This window comes from Culicoides brevitarsis, chromosome 2 (genome assembly GCF_036172545.1).
Source record: "Culicoides brevitarsis isolate CSIRO-B50_1 chromosome 2, AGI_CSIRO_Cbre_v1, whole genome shotgun sequence".
Taxonomy (NCBI): Eukaryota; Metazoa; Arthropoda; class Insecta; order Diptera; family Ceratopogonidae; genus Culicoides; species Culicoides brevitarsis.
This window is the reverse complement of record NC_087086.1, coordinates 24,901,969-24,917,109: the sequence shown is the minus strand read 5'-3', so window position 1 is coordinate 24,917,109 and position 15,141 is coordinate 24,901,969. Positions and strand designations below refer to the sequence as shown.

At 33.9% G+C, this 15,141-nt stretch overlaps 2 protein-coding genes across 3 annotated transcripts; one reads left to right on the top strand and one right to left on the bottom strand.

Moving 5' to 3' along the window:
• The first annotated feature begins 609 nt into the window (after window positions 1-609).
• Window positions 610-8,570, top strand: LOC134832430 (helicase ARIP4). Its single transcript, XM_063846446.1, has 5 exons — window positions 610-1,831; window positions 2,909-5,379; window positions 6,764-6,890; window positions 6,955-7,644; window positions 7,934-8,570. Exons 1-5 carry the CDS (start codon window positions 847-849, stop codon window positions 8,209-8,211), a joined length of 4,551 nt encoding a protein of 1,516 aa, XP_063702516.1. The 5' UTR covers window positions 610-846; the 3' UTR covers window positions 8,212-8,570.
• A 4,352-nt stretch (window positions 8,571-12,922) lies between these two features.
• LOC134832431 (maternal protein exuperantia) lies at window positions 12,923-15,051 on the bottom strand. Of its 2 annotated transcripts, XM_063846448.1 has the most exons (5): window positions 14,872-15,051; window positions 14,640-14,776; window positions 14,271-14,578; window positions 13,365-14,206; window positions 12,923-13,298 (listed from the first exon to the last, which is right to left on the bottom strand). In XM_063846448.1, the coding sequence occupies exons 2-4, from the start codon at window positions 14,766-14,768 to the stop codon at window positions 13,390-13,392; spliced, it is 1,254 nt and encodes a 417-aa protein (XP_063702518.1). In that variant the 5' UTR covers window positions 14,769-14,776; window positions 14,872-15,051; the 3' UTR covers window positions 12,923-13,298; window positions 13,365-13,389. The 2 variants fall into 2 exon arrangements, with proteins under 2 accessions (XP_063702518.1, XP_063702517.1); XM_063846447.1 differs by lacking the exon at window positions 12,923-13,298 and having other exon boundaries at window positions 13,315-14,206.
• Between the last annotated feature and the right edge of the window lie 90 nt (window positions 15,052-15,141).

Sequence of the window (15,141 nt, the reverse complement as noted above, 5' to 3'; positions counted from 1 at the left end):
TTATTTTTTTTATTGAATACCTAAATTTAATGTTAAAATAAAATTAAAAAATTCGTAAGAAATCAGATATTTTTTTTAATTTAAAAAAATAAATTAAAAAAAATAAAACTTTAATTAAATTAATTTTGATTAGATAAATTAAAATTTTCAAAAATTAAGCTTTTTTTAATTAAAATTTAATTAAATTTTTATTTTTATTTTAATTTTTAATTTTTTTTTTATTTTATTTTATTTTTTTTTTTTAATTTTTAAAATTTTAATTACATTTTTTTTAATTTTTAAAAAATTAAATTTTTGTCGAAAAAGTTCAGAGGGAAAAATAAAAATATTTAGAAAAAATTTATTTGTAATTCAAAAACGGCTATAAAATGAAAGAAATTGAGAGAAATTTCATGATTTATTTCGTGCTTATTTTTTCAAAATCGATTTAACCGAAATTCAATAAAATAAAATTCAAAAATTCAACTGTTTTTTCTCAAACACAAACCACGACCCGTTTTATCAATTTCATTCGTCTCACGACTCTTTTCCTTCAGTCCAAAAACACAGACCACAAAGTAAAAAATTTAAAAATTCTCACAAAAAAAATATTTTCTAGTACGAAAATTGCGGAAAATACGAGAAAATTGACACAAAAACTCGACAAAACAGACGCTCGAGCGATGCATTTATCGACTGCAATCATCTGAATCCACGAATTACCGGAATTTCGAGCGATTAAGCGAATTTCAAACAATTTTCTAGAAGAATTTTTTTATTTGGGCGAACACCGAGCAAAAATTACAGAATCCGGGCTTTCGCATTAAATGACGAAAAGTAGCAACGATTGAGCAGAGTGTCGGCGAAATGGACACCAGCAACGACGAGCAGAACATGGAACCGGATGATCGGACCGAAGATCCGACAAAACGTAAAGTCGGGGAGGCGGAATTGGATGAGGACGCACCAGAAACAAAATCCGCAAAACTTGAAGATCCCGAAGAAGAGGAAGAAAATGTGAAAGAAGAGGAGGAATCAGCCGACGGTGCTGATGAGACCGACAGGGAATTCCAAGATGCGGAACAAAAATTGAAAGAAATGGACGAAATTACGTTCAAATCGGTGTCGAAGCAGGACGACGCTGACGGGAGCGACATGAAAAAACGCAAACCGACGAATTTACGGAAAAATATCAAAGATGTGTTGGATGACACGCAACTCGATGCCTCGACATTGGCCGCCCAGAAGGAAGAAATGGAGCGTCTTGCTCGCGTTCAGGAGCAACAGCGGATTTTGCGCGAGTCCCAGCGACATGCTGCAATGGACAAATTTAGTAAGACTGAGGAGAAGGTGTTGCAATTCTTGCAGGGACATGCGAATTTGGGAAAATCCTCGGTTCCGGCGACCGAAGATGCAGCAACTCTTCAAACCACCTCCACGACTGATCTCACGCCATCGGTGACAATTCGTCCCGTGCAAAGTAGCGACAAAACAGATCCCGCAGCAGCAACGACGCCAATGAAAAAAGATGTCGTTACCATCAGCAGCGACGAGGAAGATTGCATCGTTTTGTCGGATGATGACGAAATTGACAACGAGCCCGATGAGGATCCGAATAATTGCGGATTGCACACAAATGATACGTACAACGTGCCGGACGAGCAGGGAAGAGTGCTTGTGAATGTCGGACATGCCCCCGAGGAGCCAGATATCTTTTTGGCACCGCAACTGGGGAAAATTGTGAAGCCGCATCAGATTGGAGGAATTCGGTTTTTGTTCGATAACATCATTGAGTCGACAAGTCGGTATGATACGAGTACCGGTTTCGGGTGCATTTTGGCACATTCGATGGGTGAGTTATTATTGATTTTATTTTTATTTGAACCAAAAAAAAAATAATTAAAAGGTTTTCGATCTCTTGATTTTATTGAGAAAATTTAAAAGAGGAAATTTTCAATAATTTTTTTTTCGCTTGATTAAAAAAAAATTTAAAACTCATTGAGAAAATTTAAGAAAAATTTTCAAAAATTGGGAAAATTAGTAATTTTGCTTCTAATGGATAAATATTTGGATTAGATTGCTAAAATAAATTTAAAAATAATTAATTCAATTAAACTGTGGCATTCTTAGAGAAGAAATCGGTAAATTTGAGATTATTTAGGCATAGCGGAAAATGTTTCAAGAATTCTTATTTAAAACAATTAATAAAAAATAAATCAGATAATTTTTGATGCAAATTTTTTTAATCAAAAAAAAAATAGAGAAAATTTGACAAAAATGTAAATGACATGCAGATCAAAGTCATAATTTTCTAAAATTCATTAAAAAAATTAACTTGCTAAGGACTTGCATTCAGAAATGTTTAAAGTTTTTGTCCTAAAATGCGGAAATTTAAGTCGAAAAAATTATTGATTTGATGTCAAACAATAAGTTTTTGAAAAAACATTTTGTGAAAAAGATCGAAATTTCCGTTAAAATAACATTGAAATTCAAAAACTCAATACTTTCTGATAATTTTCATTAAAAACTAATTTTTTATCTAAAGAAAAATGTTTATTCCTTCTTCTTCATATTCATTCTTTGAAATTCTTTAAAAATTTGAAAGAAAACTGTACTTTTTTAAAAAATTTAAAATTTTAAAAATTTTGTAGGTACATCATTATAGGAAATACAAAAAAAAATACAGAATTAAAAAAAATTAAACTTCACTCAAATTGAAGAAAAATTAAATTGAAAATTATTCAAAGAAAATTTTGATCTTTTTCAAAAAAAACTAATCTTTTTCAAAAAAAAAAAAAATGGTCATAAATGCCTTTTCTTACATTTTAGATACTCAATAATAATAAAAATTAGATAATCGAAAACATTTTTAATTTTTTTTATAAATCTTGTTTTGAAATACTTTTTCTAACATGATTTTTCCTTCCAGGTCTCGGCAAAACCCTCCAACTGGTGAGCTTTTGCGACATTTTCCTGCGTCACACGAGCTCCAAAACGGTACTTATCATCATGCCAATCAACACGCTGCAAAATTGGCTGCACGAATTCAACATGTGGATCCCGGAGACGGTGCGCGACGATCAACGCGATCACATCCGACCGCGCCAATTCAAGGTTTTCATCCTGAACGACAACCACAAAACGCTTGCCGCCCGTTCCGAGGTCGTAATTCAGTGGGCACGCGAAGGCGGCGTCTTGATGATCGGCTACGAAATGTTCCGCCTGCTGAGCATGAAGAAAATGTCCAAAACCAAACGAAAAGTTCCTGTCACGCAACTCATGACGCCGCAACAGAATGAGGAGCAAAAATCGATGTTTGACTCGATTCACGAGGCGCTCGTTTGTCCCGGGCCGGATCTCGTAATTTGCGACGAAGGGCATCGCATCAAGAACTCGCATGCCAGCATTTCGGTGGCACTCAAGCAAATCAAGTCGAAACGGAGAATTGTCTTGACCGGGTATCCGTTGCAGAATAATTTGATGGAATATTGGTGCATGGTGGATTTCGTGAGGCCCAATTATCTCGGCACCAAGACGGAATTTTCGAATATGTTTGAGCGCCCGATCCAGAATGGGCAGTGCATTGACTCGACGCCGCAGGATTGCAAACTCATGAGGTACCGAGCGCATGTTCTGCACTCATTGCTACTTGGTTTCGTGCAACGACGCTCGCATCGGGTGCTTCAATCGACGCTTCCGTTGAAACAGGAGTTCGTTTTAATGGTACGAATGACGGCTTTTCAGCGAAAACTCTACGACACTTTTATGAATGAAGTCGTTCGCACCAAAAATGTCCCAAATCCGCTAAAAGCGTTCGCTGTTTGCTGCAAAATTTGGAATCATCCCGACGTTTTGTACAATTTCCTCAAGAAACGCGAAGCTGATATCGATTTGGAGTTGGATGAGGTGATGGAAACTGCTTCGACGACCTCCAGTGCGACCGGTGGCAAAAAACGAGGACGCAAAGCGAAAGAAATCCCAAAACCGAAGAGTCCGGAAATCAAACCTGCGATAAATTCGGCAGTTCCGCCACCTTCCTACCCTCAACAAGCACCGCCGCCGTACAATCCGTACCCCGCAGCTGCTCCCGGATCGTCAAATTCATATCATTCCACTCCAAACTCGTACCCGTCATACTACAATAATGCACAACCCACGGGAAACAATGGCAATTATTACTCCAACTACAATCAAAACTACTGGCAAGGCTACGGCAGCTACGGACAAGAGCAATACAATCACCAACAATATTACGGAGCGTCTCCGGCGGGCTCGTATCCTCCCCAAAACCAAGGATGGTACGACCAAAAGCCCGAAAACGCCTTTGGGTGGAACGCAAATGCCCCGGAAACGAAACCTCCGGAGGTGAAAGACGAAATTAAGGCAGCGGAAGAGGAAAAACCGAAAGAAATTGCGAGCGACAACAAATTAGCGGACGAAATAAAGGAAGAAGTTGAAGGAGCAAAGGTCAAAGACGATTCCATTCCGTATGACTGGGCCGTTGAGCTGCTCAAAGGTTACACGCCCGATCTCTTATCCAATTCCCCGAAGATGGAAGTTCTCTTTTGCTTGCTCGAGGAGACAATCGCCCTCGGGGATCGCATGTTGCTGTTCAGTCAGAGCTTGCTAACCCTCAATGTCATCGAAAAGTTCCTGCAAAAGTCAAAAATCCCCAATTCGGATGCGACGTGGATGAAAAACGTCTCGTATTTCCGCTTAGATGGCAGTACCGTGGCACAAGAACGCGAAAAGCTCATCAACGAATTCAATGCGAATAAAAATGTTCACTTGTTCCTCGTGTCGACGCGCGCTGGCTCGCTCGGCATCAACTTGGTGGGCGCGAATCGCGTCGTTGTCTTCGACACCAGTTGGAATCCGTGTCACGATACGCAAGCCGTGTGTCGCGTTTACCGCTACGGCCAACAAAAACCCTGTTTCGTGTACCGGATCGTCATGGATGCGTGTCTCGAGAAGAAAATCTACGATCGGCAAATCAACAAACAGGGCATGTCCGATCGGGTTGTCGACGAATGCAATCCGGATGCGTATTTGTCCATGAAGGAAATCACGAATTTATGTTATGACGATGAAGAAATCACGGAAGTGGAGGATTTTGCGAAATTTAAAGATGATTATACGGATACCGTGGTGCATGCGTTGCTCGAAAAGCATTCGTTCAAGTTGACGAAGAAACCGTTTCAGCATGAAAGTTTGTTCGTCGATCGGAAGGAGAAGAAATTGTCGTCGGCGGAAAAACGACTCGCTCAAAGGGGGTATGAGATGGAGAAACAGGCGTCTAGTAAGCCGGCTTATACGTATACGAGTATGGGAACGCAATACAGGGCTTATCGCACGCCAGATGGGCAGTTGATACACAAAGCGGTGCAATCACTTGGACGGGTAAGAATTGATTTTAAATTATTTTCTGTCTTAATTTTTTTTTTTTTTTGGTCTGAGGGAAAATTGGTTTTGAAATACAAAATTTATGAAAATTTTATCAATTTGTCCAAAACAATTTCAAAAATTCTACTTTTTTTTATTTTTTATTGGAGGTATTTTTATTGATAAATTAAAATTTAAAGCTGTTTTTATTTTAATTTGATATTAAATTAAAAACGAACCTGAGAACTTTTCAAGTGAAAAACATTTTTATACGATTACAATCAAAAGATTTAAAAATTTTTTCTGATGTTCAGTAATTTTTCTAAAAATATTTTTAAAGAAAACAATCAATTTAAAAAACTTTAAAAAAAATAATTTAGGCTAAAAATAAAGTCTAAAATTTTTGAAAATAAAAAAAAATTGAGGGCAAAATAAAAAAAAATAATTACTTTTTTTCATACAAAATTTTAACAGTTTTTAAGCGTTAAATAAAATTTGTGATGAACTTTTTACGATTTACTTTGAGATTTGCTGATTTAAAATAGATTTCACAGTATTTCAAATTAAAATTTGAATAAATATTTTTTTAACTGGGGCATCGGACTTTATTTTTGATTTTCATTTGGAGCGGTCTTAATTATTTTAGTTTAATTTTGACTTTTTTTTTTTGTTTCAAAATATCAATTTAATATATATATTTTTTTGTATTGTGAATTTTTGATGGTTATTTTCAGGGTCGAAAATAAAAAAAAAAATTTTGACTTTTTCTTAGTATTAAGTAAATTTTATTAAAAAAGCTAAAAGTTTTTTCATACAAAATTTTAACAATTTTTTAGCGTTAAATAAAATTTGTGATGAACTTTTTACGATTTACTTTGAGATTTGCTTATTTAAAATAAATTTCAGAGTATTTCAAATTAAAATTTGAAAAAAATATTTTTTTAACTGGGGCATCGGACTTTATTTTTGATTTTCATTTGGAGCGGCCTTAATTATTTTATTTTAATTTTGACTTTTTGTTGTTTCAAAATATCAATTTAATATATTTTTTTTTGTATTAAGAATTTTTTATGGTTATTTTTACATTTTTAAATTAAAAATTTTTTGAATTTTAATTAAAATTATAAAAACCTTAAAATTAACACAATTATGCATCGATTAACGATCAGAAATTGTTTTAAAATTTTCATTTTGTATAAAAAATTTGATTTTGCTAATTATTTTAATTTTTTATTAAAAAGTATTTCAAAACCAATTCTCAAAATTAAAATATTCAAAATTCAGATTTTTTTCTTAAAACCATTTTATCACGATTTTTAAAACTTTTTTGGAGATTTTTTATAAAAATTTAAAGATTTTCGTTTTTTTAACCGAATACTAATAAAATATATATATTTTTTAGGGTCGTCCACCACTCTCAGACAAAGATCGTTTAGCTCGAAATAACATGCCGCGTCCTACGACATGGATACCTGCTGATGTTTGGATCAAACAAGGAATGGAAGCACGAGAAATGACATTACCTTTAGGTTTGTACTTGAATTTTGTAAAATTTAACAAACAATTCTGACAAAATTTGATTTTTTGCTACAGATGTGGTGATTCCAACAAGTTCACAAACCAAGGAAAACATAATTTTGAAGGCAGGACAACGAGTGATGGTTCTCAAAAGCACAAAAGGAATCTACATGCAATTGGAATCCGGTAAAATTATCGCAATCCGATCGACAGCAAAGCCCGGAGCAACATCAGATGCATCGGGTGGCTCTTCATCCGGTCCAAGTGGTGTCGAACAAGCCCTCTTGGAGTCAACTGGCACCAAAAAAGTCGATTCCGACGACGATGAATGCGTCATGACGTCAATTACGTACCCGAATCCGGCACCCACAAACGCACCTCCGGCATCTTCGTTCAATCTTCCATCGACATCGGCCGCCAACAACATTCCACAAAGCCAGGCAGTTCCCGTTCCGCAGCAACAACAACCACAGGAACCGATGCGCGAAAAGCCGGTGTACAAGCCGAATTTAGTTCCACGCAATAAACCTCGTACCCCAGAAACGTTTGTTCCTGCCGCCGGAACGCCCAATGGCAGTGGCGGACATCAATATGGTGGCTATAATCAGCCTCCAGCAGTGTCGCCGCAACAACAAGCACCACAAGCGCAGCATCACTACGGAACTTATGATCAACGAGCTCCCACAAATGCGTTGGGACACAATCCAGTGGCCGGCAATACGACGTTTTCGCACGCAAATGCACAAAATTTCTCAAATTATCAACGTAAGTTACTTTAATTTTCTAGAAATTTTAATTTAGGCCAATCTAAAATTTATTTCAAAATTTTTGTTTCCTGCTTCTTTCAAAAAATCGAAAAATATTAGAAAAAAAATTCAAAAATCAAATTTTTTTATAAATTTAAATTCTAAACTATTGATAAACGATCAAAAAGTGTTGAAATTGAATAATTTTTTTTATAAAAAAAATATTTTTTTGAAATTGAAAAAAAAAATTTAAATAAAAATTATTTTTTTTTTAAATCATTTTTATATAATTTTTCCTCTTATTTTAGATTCGAAGCCCCTCGCCCCACCAACGAACAGCCAACCGGCATATCCTCCAGCGCCGGCCTACAACAGCGCAAAAAGCTACCAATATCCTGATCAAAGTTACGCGTATGGCGCGTACCCCAATCAACCGCCTGTGCATCCGCAGCAGCAGCAACAACGACCCCCAATGCCACCAGCAGCAAATGGCGGATCGTATTACAATGCCAACGCACACCCAAACTCTCAATTACCACCCCAAGGAAACAATTGGCCGAACTGGCAGAACGACACGAAGCGTTAAAGTTGAAAAATTTTTCCTTTTTTTAATCGATTTTCTTTTGTTTCTGTGATATTTTTTTTATTAAAAATTCCCATTTTACCCAAAAATTAATTCTTTCGGCACGGAAAGTAAAGTATTTAAAGCTAGAAAGGTACTGAGGGAGGATCAGTACTAAAATTATCATAAAAATATATTCAAAAAAAATATCATTACCTTTAAAAAATTAGAAATTTAGGAAAACTGTGGCAACCAAAATGCATTCAAAGCATTGTATTTAAGAGTATTAATTATATTATTATTGTGAACGAACATTTAACTAAAAAAAAAACAATAAACTGACATTTTAACGATTAAACTACATGATGATGCTGGGGTAGTAATTTATTAGAAGAATTAAAATTTAAATAAAAAAAATTACTTAAAAACCTGTTTTTTGTTGCTCACGACGCAAAATTCAATGAGTGATGATGCCTTGGAGAGCAAATCCATTTCCCATTTGTCGTGAGATCATGTCACCGAGAGATCTTTCGATAATTGGTAGAACATCGTCTTTGCCATTTTCAGCGATGCGACTTAGTGCGATGGAATAAATGTAGTTGAAGGGACCGAGACCGGTGGCTTTTATTTTGGTGTTCCTGAAAAAAATTTTAAAAAAATATTTTTTATGAGATTTTTATTAAGGTTAGTCCGCTTTGAATTTATTTGATTTTTTTTTCTTGACGTATTTAAAAAAAAAATTAGAAAAAAATTGAAATTTCCTTTGCAATAATTTTTCAATATTTTTTTTTCATTTTAAATAAATTTTTATGACGAAAACTAAATTTGCAAAAGATTTTTTTTCTAAAACTAAAATTTTTAAATTGATCTTTAAAATAATTTTTTTTAATAATTATTTCCATTAAAAATTTGATTAAAATTGCAAGTTTTCATTAAATTCATAATGAAAAAAAAACCAGAAACCAGTAACTTTTTCTACAAAATTTTTTTTTTTAATCCTTAAATTTTTAAATTTAACATGAAGCACGAGCTTGGAAATAAATTAAGAATTATATTTTAAAATTAAGATAAGAACGATTTAAGTTTTAAAAATTGTTTTGTATTAAACAAATTTTCATTAAAAGATTGAATTAAAAAAAAAATATGAAAAATCTTTAAAATTAAATTTTCTAATTTTTGAGGAAATTTTAAAATGAAGAAATTTTTTTCTAATTATTTTCGGGTTTTTTAAGAAATAAGAAAAATAAAAAAAAGTAAAAATCAAAACTTACTCAAAATCAACGATATTCACATCAAAAGTTCGCACATCCAGCGATCCACTTTTCGCATTCAATCCCCCTTTGAAATAAAAAGCGATCGAATTTTTTTCCGTCTGTGCATTAATTCTTCCTTTCGGTCCAACATTCCAAACGTGCGCTTCATAATCCGCATATCCAAACTCCAAATTTTCCAGTCCAAGAGCACCAAAAACTTTCAACAACTTTGCCTTGCGCAACGGTAAAATGGTGAAATTTGCTGTTCTTTTGATCGTGGACAAGTCTCCAACGTAACCACGTGACGCCACGATCTCGCCCCAAACCGTCAAGAGACCCCATTCACGCGAAAATCTGGTGGCGTAATCCGGTATTGATGCAATTTGCTGATTATTTTCACGAATGTAGATGCGCGTTTCATTCAGCAAGTTGTCAACGAAGCGATTTGCGAATTTATTCATGTTGAGAACTTGCGACTTGAATTGCGTGAGAAGACGATGCGAAGTGAAAACGTCCGAAATGGGGTATTTGTCGAGTGCCACGTCGATTTGGTGTTGCAATTCTTGCTTGATGAGACGATAGGACTCGTATTTGAAGAGACGACCGATGGTGTTGGTGGTAAGAATTGTTTCGTTGAGCTTCAAGCGGGACGATGGATGACCAGATTCACGCTAAAAAGGAAAAAAATGTAAGTTTTTTTGAAAAAAAAAAATTTAATTTTTTCTAAAAAAAATTTGTCTAAAAAATTAAATTTTTTTGTCGAAAAAAAATTATTTTTTGTTCAAATTTTTGTGAATTTTTGTCTGAAAAATGTAATTTTTTGTTTTAAAGAATAATTTAAAAAATTAAATTTTTATTCAAAAATGTTACTTTTTGTCTAAAAAAAAAACATTTTTTTGCCTAAAAATTAAATTTTTGTCTTTAAAAAAATAATTTTTGTCAAAGAAATATTAATTTTTATCCAAAAAACTTAAATTTTTGCCTATAAATTTAATTTTTGTATAATTCTTGTATAAAAAATTAAGAAAAAATCGATAAAACTTACTTCTAGATACAAATCTCCGTAGGAAATCTCCTGTGTCCAAGTAGAAGTCTTCCAAGATTTCTCTAATTGATCAACTTGAACACCAGACGCACCCTCCACGATAACATCTTCCATCGCAATACTGTTAAAAAAGTGAGAATTTACACAAAAACCGTTAAATCTACAAAAATTTCTTACACAATATACTCGGTAAACTGCTGTGAACTACTTCCAATGTTTTGACTGATGCTGCTTAACTTCAAATTAAGTCGATTGAAGCGAAATTTGAAAGAAACCGCTCCATATTCTAAATGCGGCTCGAAATCTAAGAGAACTCTGTTACTTGCGCCACAAAGTTGGATGCTCTGGAACTTCCTGCGATTAAAAAAATAATTTAAAAGTTAAAAAACTAAATTTTTACTTACACTTCCATCTCCTTAATGATCGTCGTTCGATTTTTTAAACGCACACAATCATCGTAAGGTCCATAGAATTTTGTTGTCTCTCCAGAACTCAATAAATTTCGCATTTTGCTCGAAAAGGCACCTTGTTGCTTCTTAATTTGCGCATTCATTTCCGGAAACTTGTTGAATTCGAAGTAATCCTCAAAGGCAGCAACCAGCAAAAAGCAGTTCAGAAGATAAATTCCGACAAAATTCATTTTTATTTTTTACAAAACACGTCCACTTCGATCGAAATTCGGCGTTGATCTGAAGTTTCGTTGCCGAAACGAGAGAAATTTCTCCAAAAATCTGTGGGAAAACTGGCGGCTTCCAGTGTTTGTATGCAAATTTTTAATTTTCGTTGCGTCTATCTATCTTTCGCGGGCTCCCAAAACTGTGTTAATGGCTAATTTTATTCAATTATTTATTTTTATATATACCGAAAAAAGTGTGTAAAGCGGTGTGTGCATTATTTACTCACTCGCGGAATCACAGACAATCATTACAATAAAAAAAAGAGAGGAAAGTTGTCGTGAAATGCGAAATTTGATCGCATTTTTAATTAATTCTTTAATTAATATTTTTTTAATAATTTTTTGTATTTTATTTTAGGCGGACAGACAAAAAATTTAAAAAGCGACAAAATTATTTAAAAAAAAAATTTTTTTTAGATTAGCACAATGAATGTCAAGTTCATCGTTATTTATTTTTATTTATAATTTTCGTGGATAATTAATTTAAAAAATGGTCAAAGTACTGTTGACAATGCATTTTTACCGGCATGTGAAGCTAAAATGATTGATTAGAGGTGTGCGGGCTAGATTTGTCCTGGTTCATGGAAAATATTATTATGCGGTTTAATAATTGCAAAGTGTGTCAATGTTGTGAAGAAAAATTAATTTTAAAATGTGAAGTTGGTCAAACAGAAGTGAATGCGGAAAAAAGTTAAGAAGGTCAGTGATGACATAAAAAAAAAGTAAATAATGGAAAAATAAAATAAAAAAAATACCGATAGAATGATTTCCAGTAAAAAATGAAAGGAAAAAAATTTAAAAGTGAAAGTTTGGATTTTTTTTAATTTTTAAAATTAAAATTTATGAAGAGGAAAATTTTCGATAAATTTTTAAGAGAAATAAAAATATTAAGAAATAATTTTTTTAATAATATTTTTAGAAAATTTTATCATTTTACAAATTAAATGTTCAAAGTTTTGATTTTTTTCGTAAAATTTTTTTAAAATAATTTTTAAGATTTTTTTCGGTAAAAAATTTATAAATTTAAAAAAATTTCCTCATTTTCACGACTTTTTTTAATTTTTTAATGATTTATCCTAAGAAAAGACCTAACTTAAAGCTCTAAATCCCTTACGTCATAATTTTTTTTTCTTACAAATTAGCTTATGAATTACGTAAAAAATTAAATCCAGTAAAAAATTATATTTTGCTGTAAAAAAAAACCTGCTCTTTTTCTAAAAATAAAAAATGCCGATAAGTAAATAAAAATTAACGAAACTAAATTTTTCCCAAAAAATTAAAAAAATCAAATAATAATTTATGATAAAATTATTGAAAAAAAATTATTGTAAATTTTTTTTTCTAAATTCCAATAATTTTTTAAATTAAAAATTTTTAATTGAATTAAAAAAAAAATAAGGCCGCTCCAAATGAAACTCAATAGTTTTGTCCAAAAATTTTGAAATAAAAATGGGGGGGGGGCAAAAAAAAAAAAAAATTGAAATACTTTTTTTCATACAAAATGTAAAATTTTTAAAAAATTTTTCATCATTAATCAAAATTTTTTTGTTTTGAGTTTTTTACATTGATATTTTTGTATTAAAAATTGATTTAAAAAATATTTAATTAAAATTGAAGAAAAAAATTAATTTTAATAAAATAACTGTCAAAATTTTTTTTTGAAAAAAAAAATCAATAATTTTGGATTTTCGAATTTAAAATGGGGCATCGGACAAAACTATTGAGTTTCATTTGGAGCGGCCTAAATTAAAAATAAATATATTTTTTTTTTGAATCAATCTTTTAAGTTTATTTTTTCTCAATCTTGTTCATAGACAAACATTTTAGTATAAAAACGAATTTTCTTCGATTCCGGAAACTATTCCAACAATTTCCATTATCTCTCTTTTTTGTTGAACATCAGTTCTCTAACTTCTAAATCTAAATCTAAATTACTTCATAAATAATATTTCTTCAAATCAAAAATTAATTAATTAACGAACTCATCTTGAGTTTTTTTTTGAGATTCACACTTCAAATGGTGAACTTAAACGAATTTTGTTTGCTTTCTTTCTCAAAATGAGTTGCGCGATTATTTCATATTATTTCTCGAATTTTAAGCTACTTTATGTTGGAATGTTCGGAATTGTGGTGCAATCTAAAAAATTGGTTTGTTTACTTTCTTTCAAGTATCAAACATGCATTCTGTCATCTCTTTACGTACGGTTTGAAGCGGCGGCGAACCAAAGTTAGGCAGTCATGCGGTTGACGCGATTGTTCCGGTTGCGATTATTGCGGAAGAACTTTTTCTTCGAGGGACTTGTGTTGTTGCCGTTCTTATCCATGCCCTTGGCAGGGTTGTTGTTGTTGTTATTATTGTTGCTGCCACCATTTTTGGACGAAACACTCTTGCTGCGACGCCGTGGACTGGAACGCGGATTGCCCGTGCTGCTGCGACGACGCACAATTGGACGATAGGCATCCTTCTCCGGGTCAAAGTGATGATCGAGAATTTCCACGAGCTCTTCGCGATCACGTTCCTTGAGGTCGGTGCACGCTTCGAGGCATTTGTTGAGTCCCTCGCGCTTTTCCTCTTCCCACAATTTGTGCAACGACGTCAGCTCGTGCCCATTTTCGGCGAGAACACGACGATAGGTGACGGCACGGACCCGATGGTACAACGTCGTGCGGAAATATTCGAGGAAAATGGGACGCAAAGTGTTCTGGCGCAACACAATTTTCTCCTGCTCGTCCAATTCCTTCATTTCCTGGTCCGTGGTGCATCCGTATTCGCAACAGAACTCCATCAGCTTCTTCATGGACGTCTCGTCGTCCATTTCTTCCGTCGAATCGCCACGTGCCAAGTGTTTCGCGAGGGCATACGTCATTTTGCAACGATGTGCGGCATTTCCCTCAAACTCGTCCTTGTCCTCGACGTTTAACAGGGCTTTGGTCACCTCTTTTAACGAGAAATATTTCATCGAGCTGCCATGTTTCTCGACCGCGATGCTGTGTGTGTTGACGAACGACTTGACTGTCTCGAAGAAACGGTCCAATAAATTGTATCTACAGAGAAAAAAAAGTAACGGTGAGTTTTTTTTTCACTAAAAAGCGAAAAAATAAAACTTACTTCTTCAAAGCTTGAATCAACATGTAAGGGAAGAACTTGCGACTCTCGTGGAACAACAAAATCACGCCTTTCGAGTCGCCATCTTCCTGTTTCGACTTTTCCAGATGCGCCAAAAAGTCATTTAACGCAGCAACCTCCGACTTTGTCTTGATAATTTTGTACGTGTGCAAGTCCTTCAACATACGGAAGAAGCGACTTGTCACGATGCGGATCTGGTGACGTTGCCGGGCAGCCGGGTTGAGATTCATCAAGGGGATCACATATTGCGAGAATTGCTCTTTTGGGCAATAAGTCGCAATGTGGACAATCTGCGAAAAAAAATTAAATTTTTTACCTTCCGCCATCTTGAAAAAAAAATTGAAAGCTAACCTCATCAATCAAGCGTTTTCCAGTTGTGTCGATATCACAGGCGAGAATTGTGTATTTTCCAGCGGGAATTGGGTCTCCCTTTACGACAACTTCCACATTCTGAACTGAGGTATCAGCGGCTTCAGTCATGATTAAATCTGCGGAGAAAAACGTGCTTTATTTCGTTCTTATCATGTGTCGTTGTCGTCGTTGTCATGTCGAATAGCGGATCGCAGATACGAAAGAAACTTACCAAAAGATGATGATTTTTGGTTAAAATTAATATAATTCTGTAAGTTATGAGACAAACTCAACTTGTCCAATCACTTTTACGAGTCTAAAAATTTTAATCAAAGGGTTTTACGAAGTTTTTTTTTTCTTTGGATTAAACGTTTTCCTAGAAACGTTGATGCTTTCTCTGCTGTGGTCCAAATAATACTATGCAAGTTCGCCGGTGACTTTGCCTTTTTATCAGTTTGGCAGCCGCGTGTCCCTCGTGAAAATCGATCAAATTACCCTTTCG

Bases quoted from the DNA above. Each gene is read 5' to 3' on its own strand.
- LOC134832430 (XM_063846446.1), top strand. From the start codon at position 847: ATGGACACCAGCAACGACGAGCAGAACATGGAACCGGATGATCGGACC. The intron at 1,832-2,908 runs GTGAGTTATTAT...TTTTCCTTCCAG, and splicing joins CATTTTGGCACATTCGATGG to GTCTCGGCAAAACCCTCCAA. The intron at 6,891-6,954 runs GTTTGTACTTGA...TTTTTGCTACAG, and splicing joins AGAAATGACATTACCTTTAG to ATGTGGTGATTCCAACAAGT.
- LOC134832431 (XM_063846448.1), bottom strand. From the start codon at position 14,768: ATGACTGAAGCCGCTGATACCTCAGTTCAGAATGTGGAAGTTGTCGTA. The intron at 14,579-14,639 runs GTTAGCTTTCAA...TTTTTTTCGCAG, and splicing joins GAAAACGCTTGATTGATGAG to ATTGTCCACATTGCGACTTA. The intron at 14,207-14,270 runs GTAAGTTTTATT...TTTTCTCTGTAG, and splicing joins TTGATTCAAGCTTTGAAGAA to ATACAATTTATTGGACCGTT.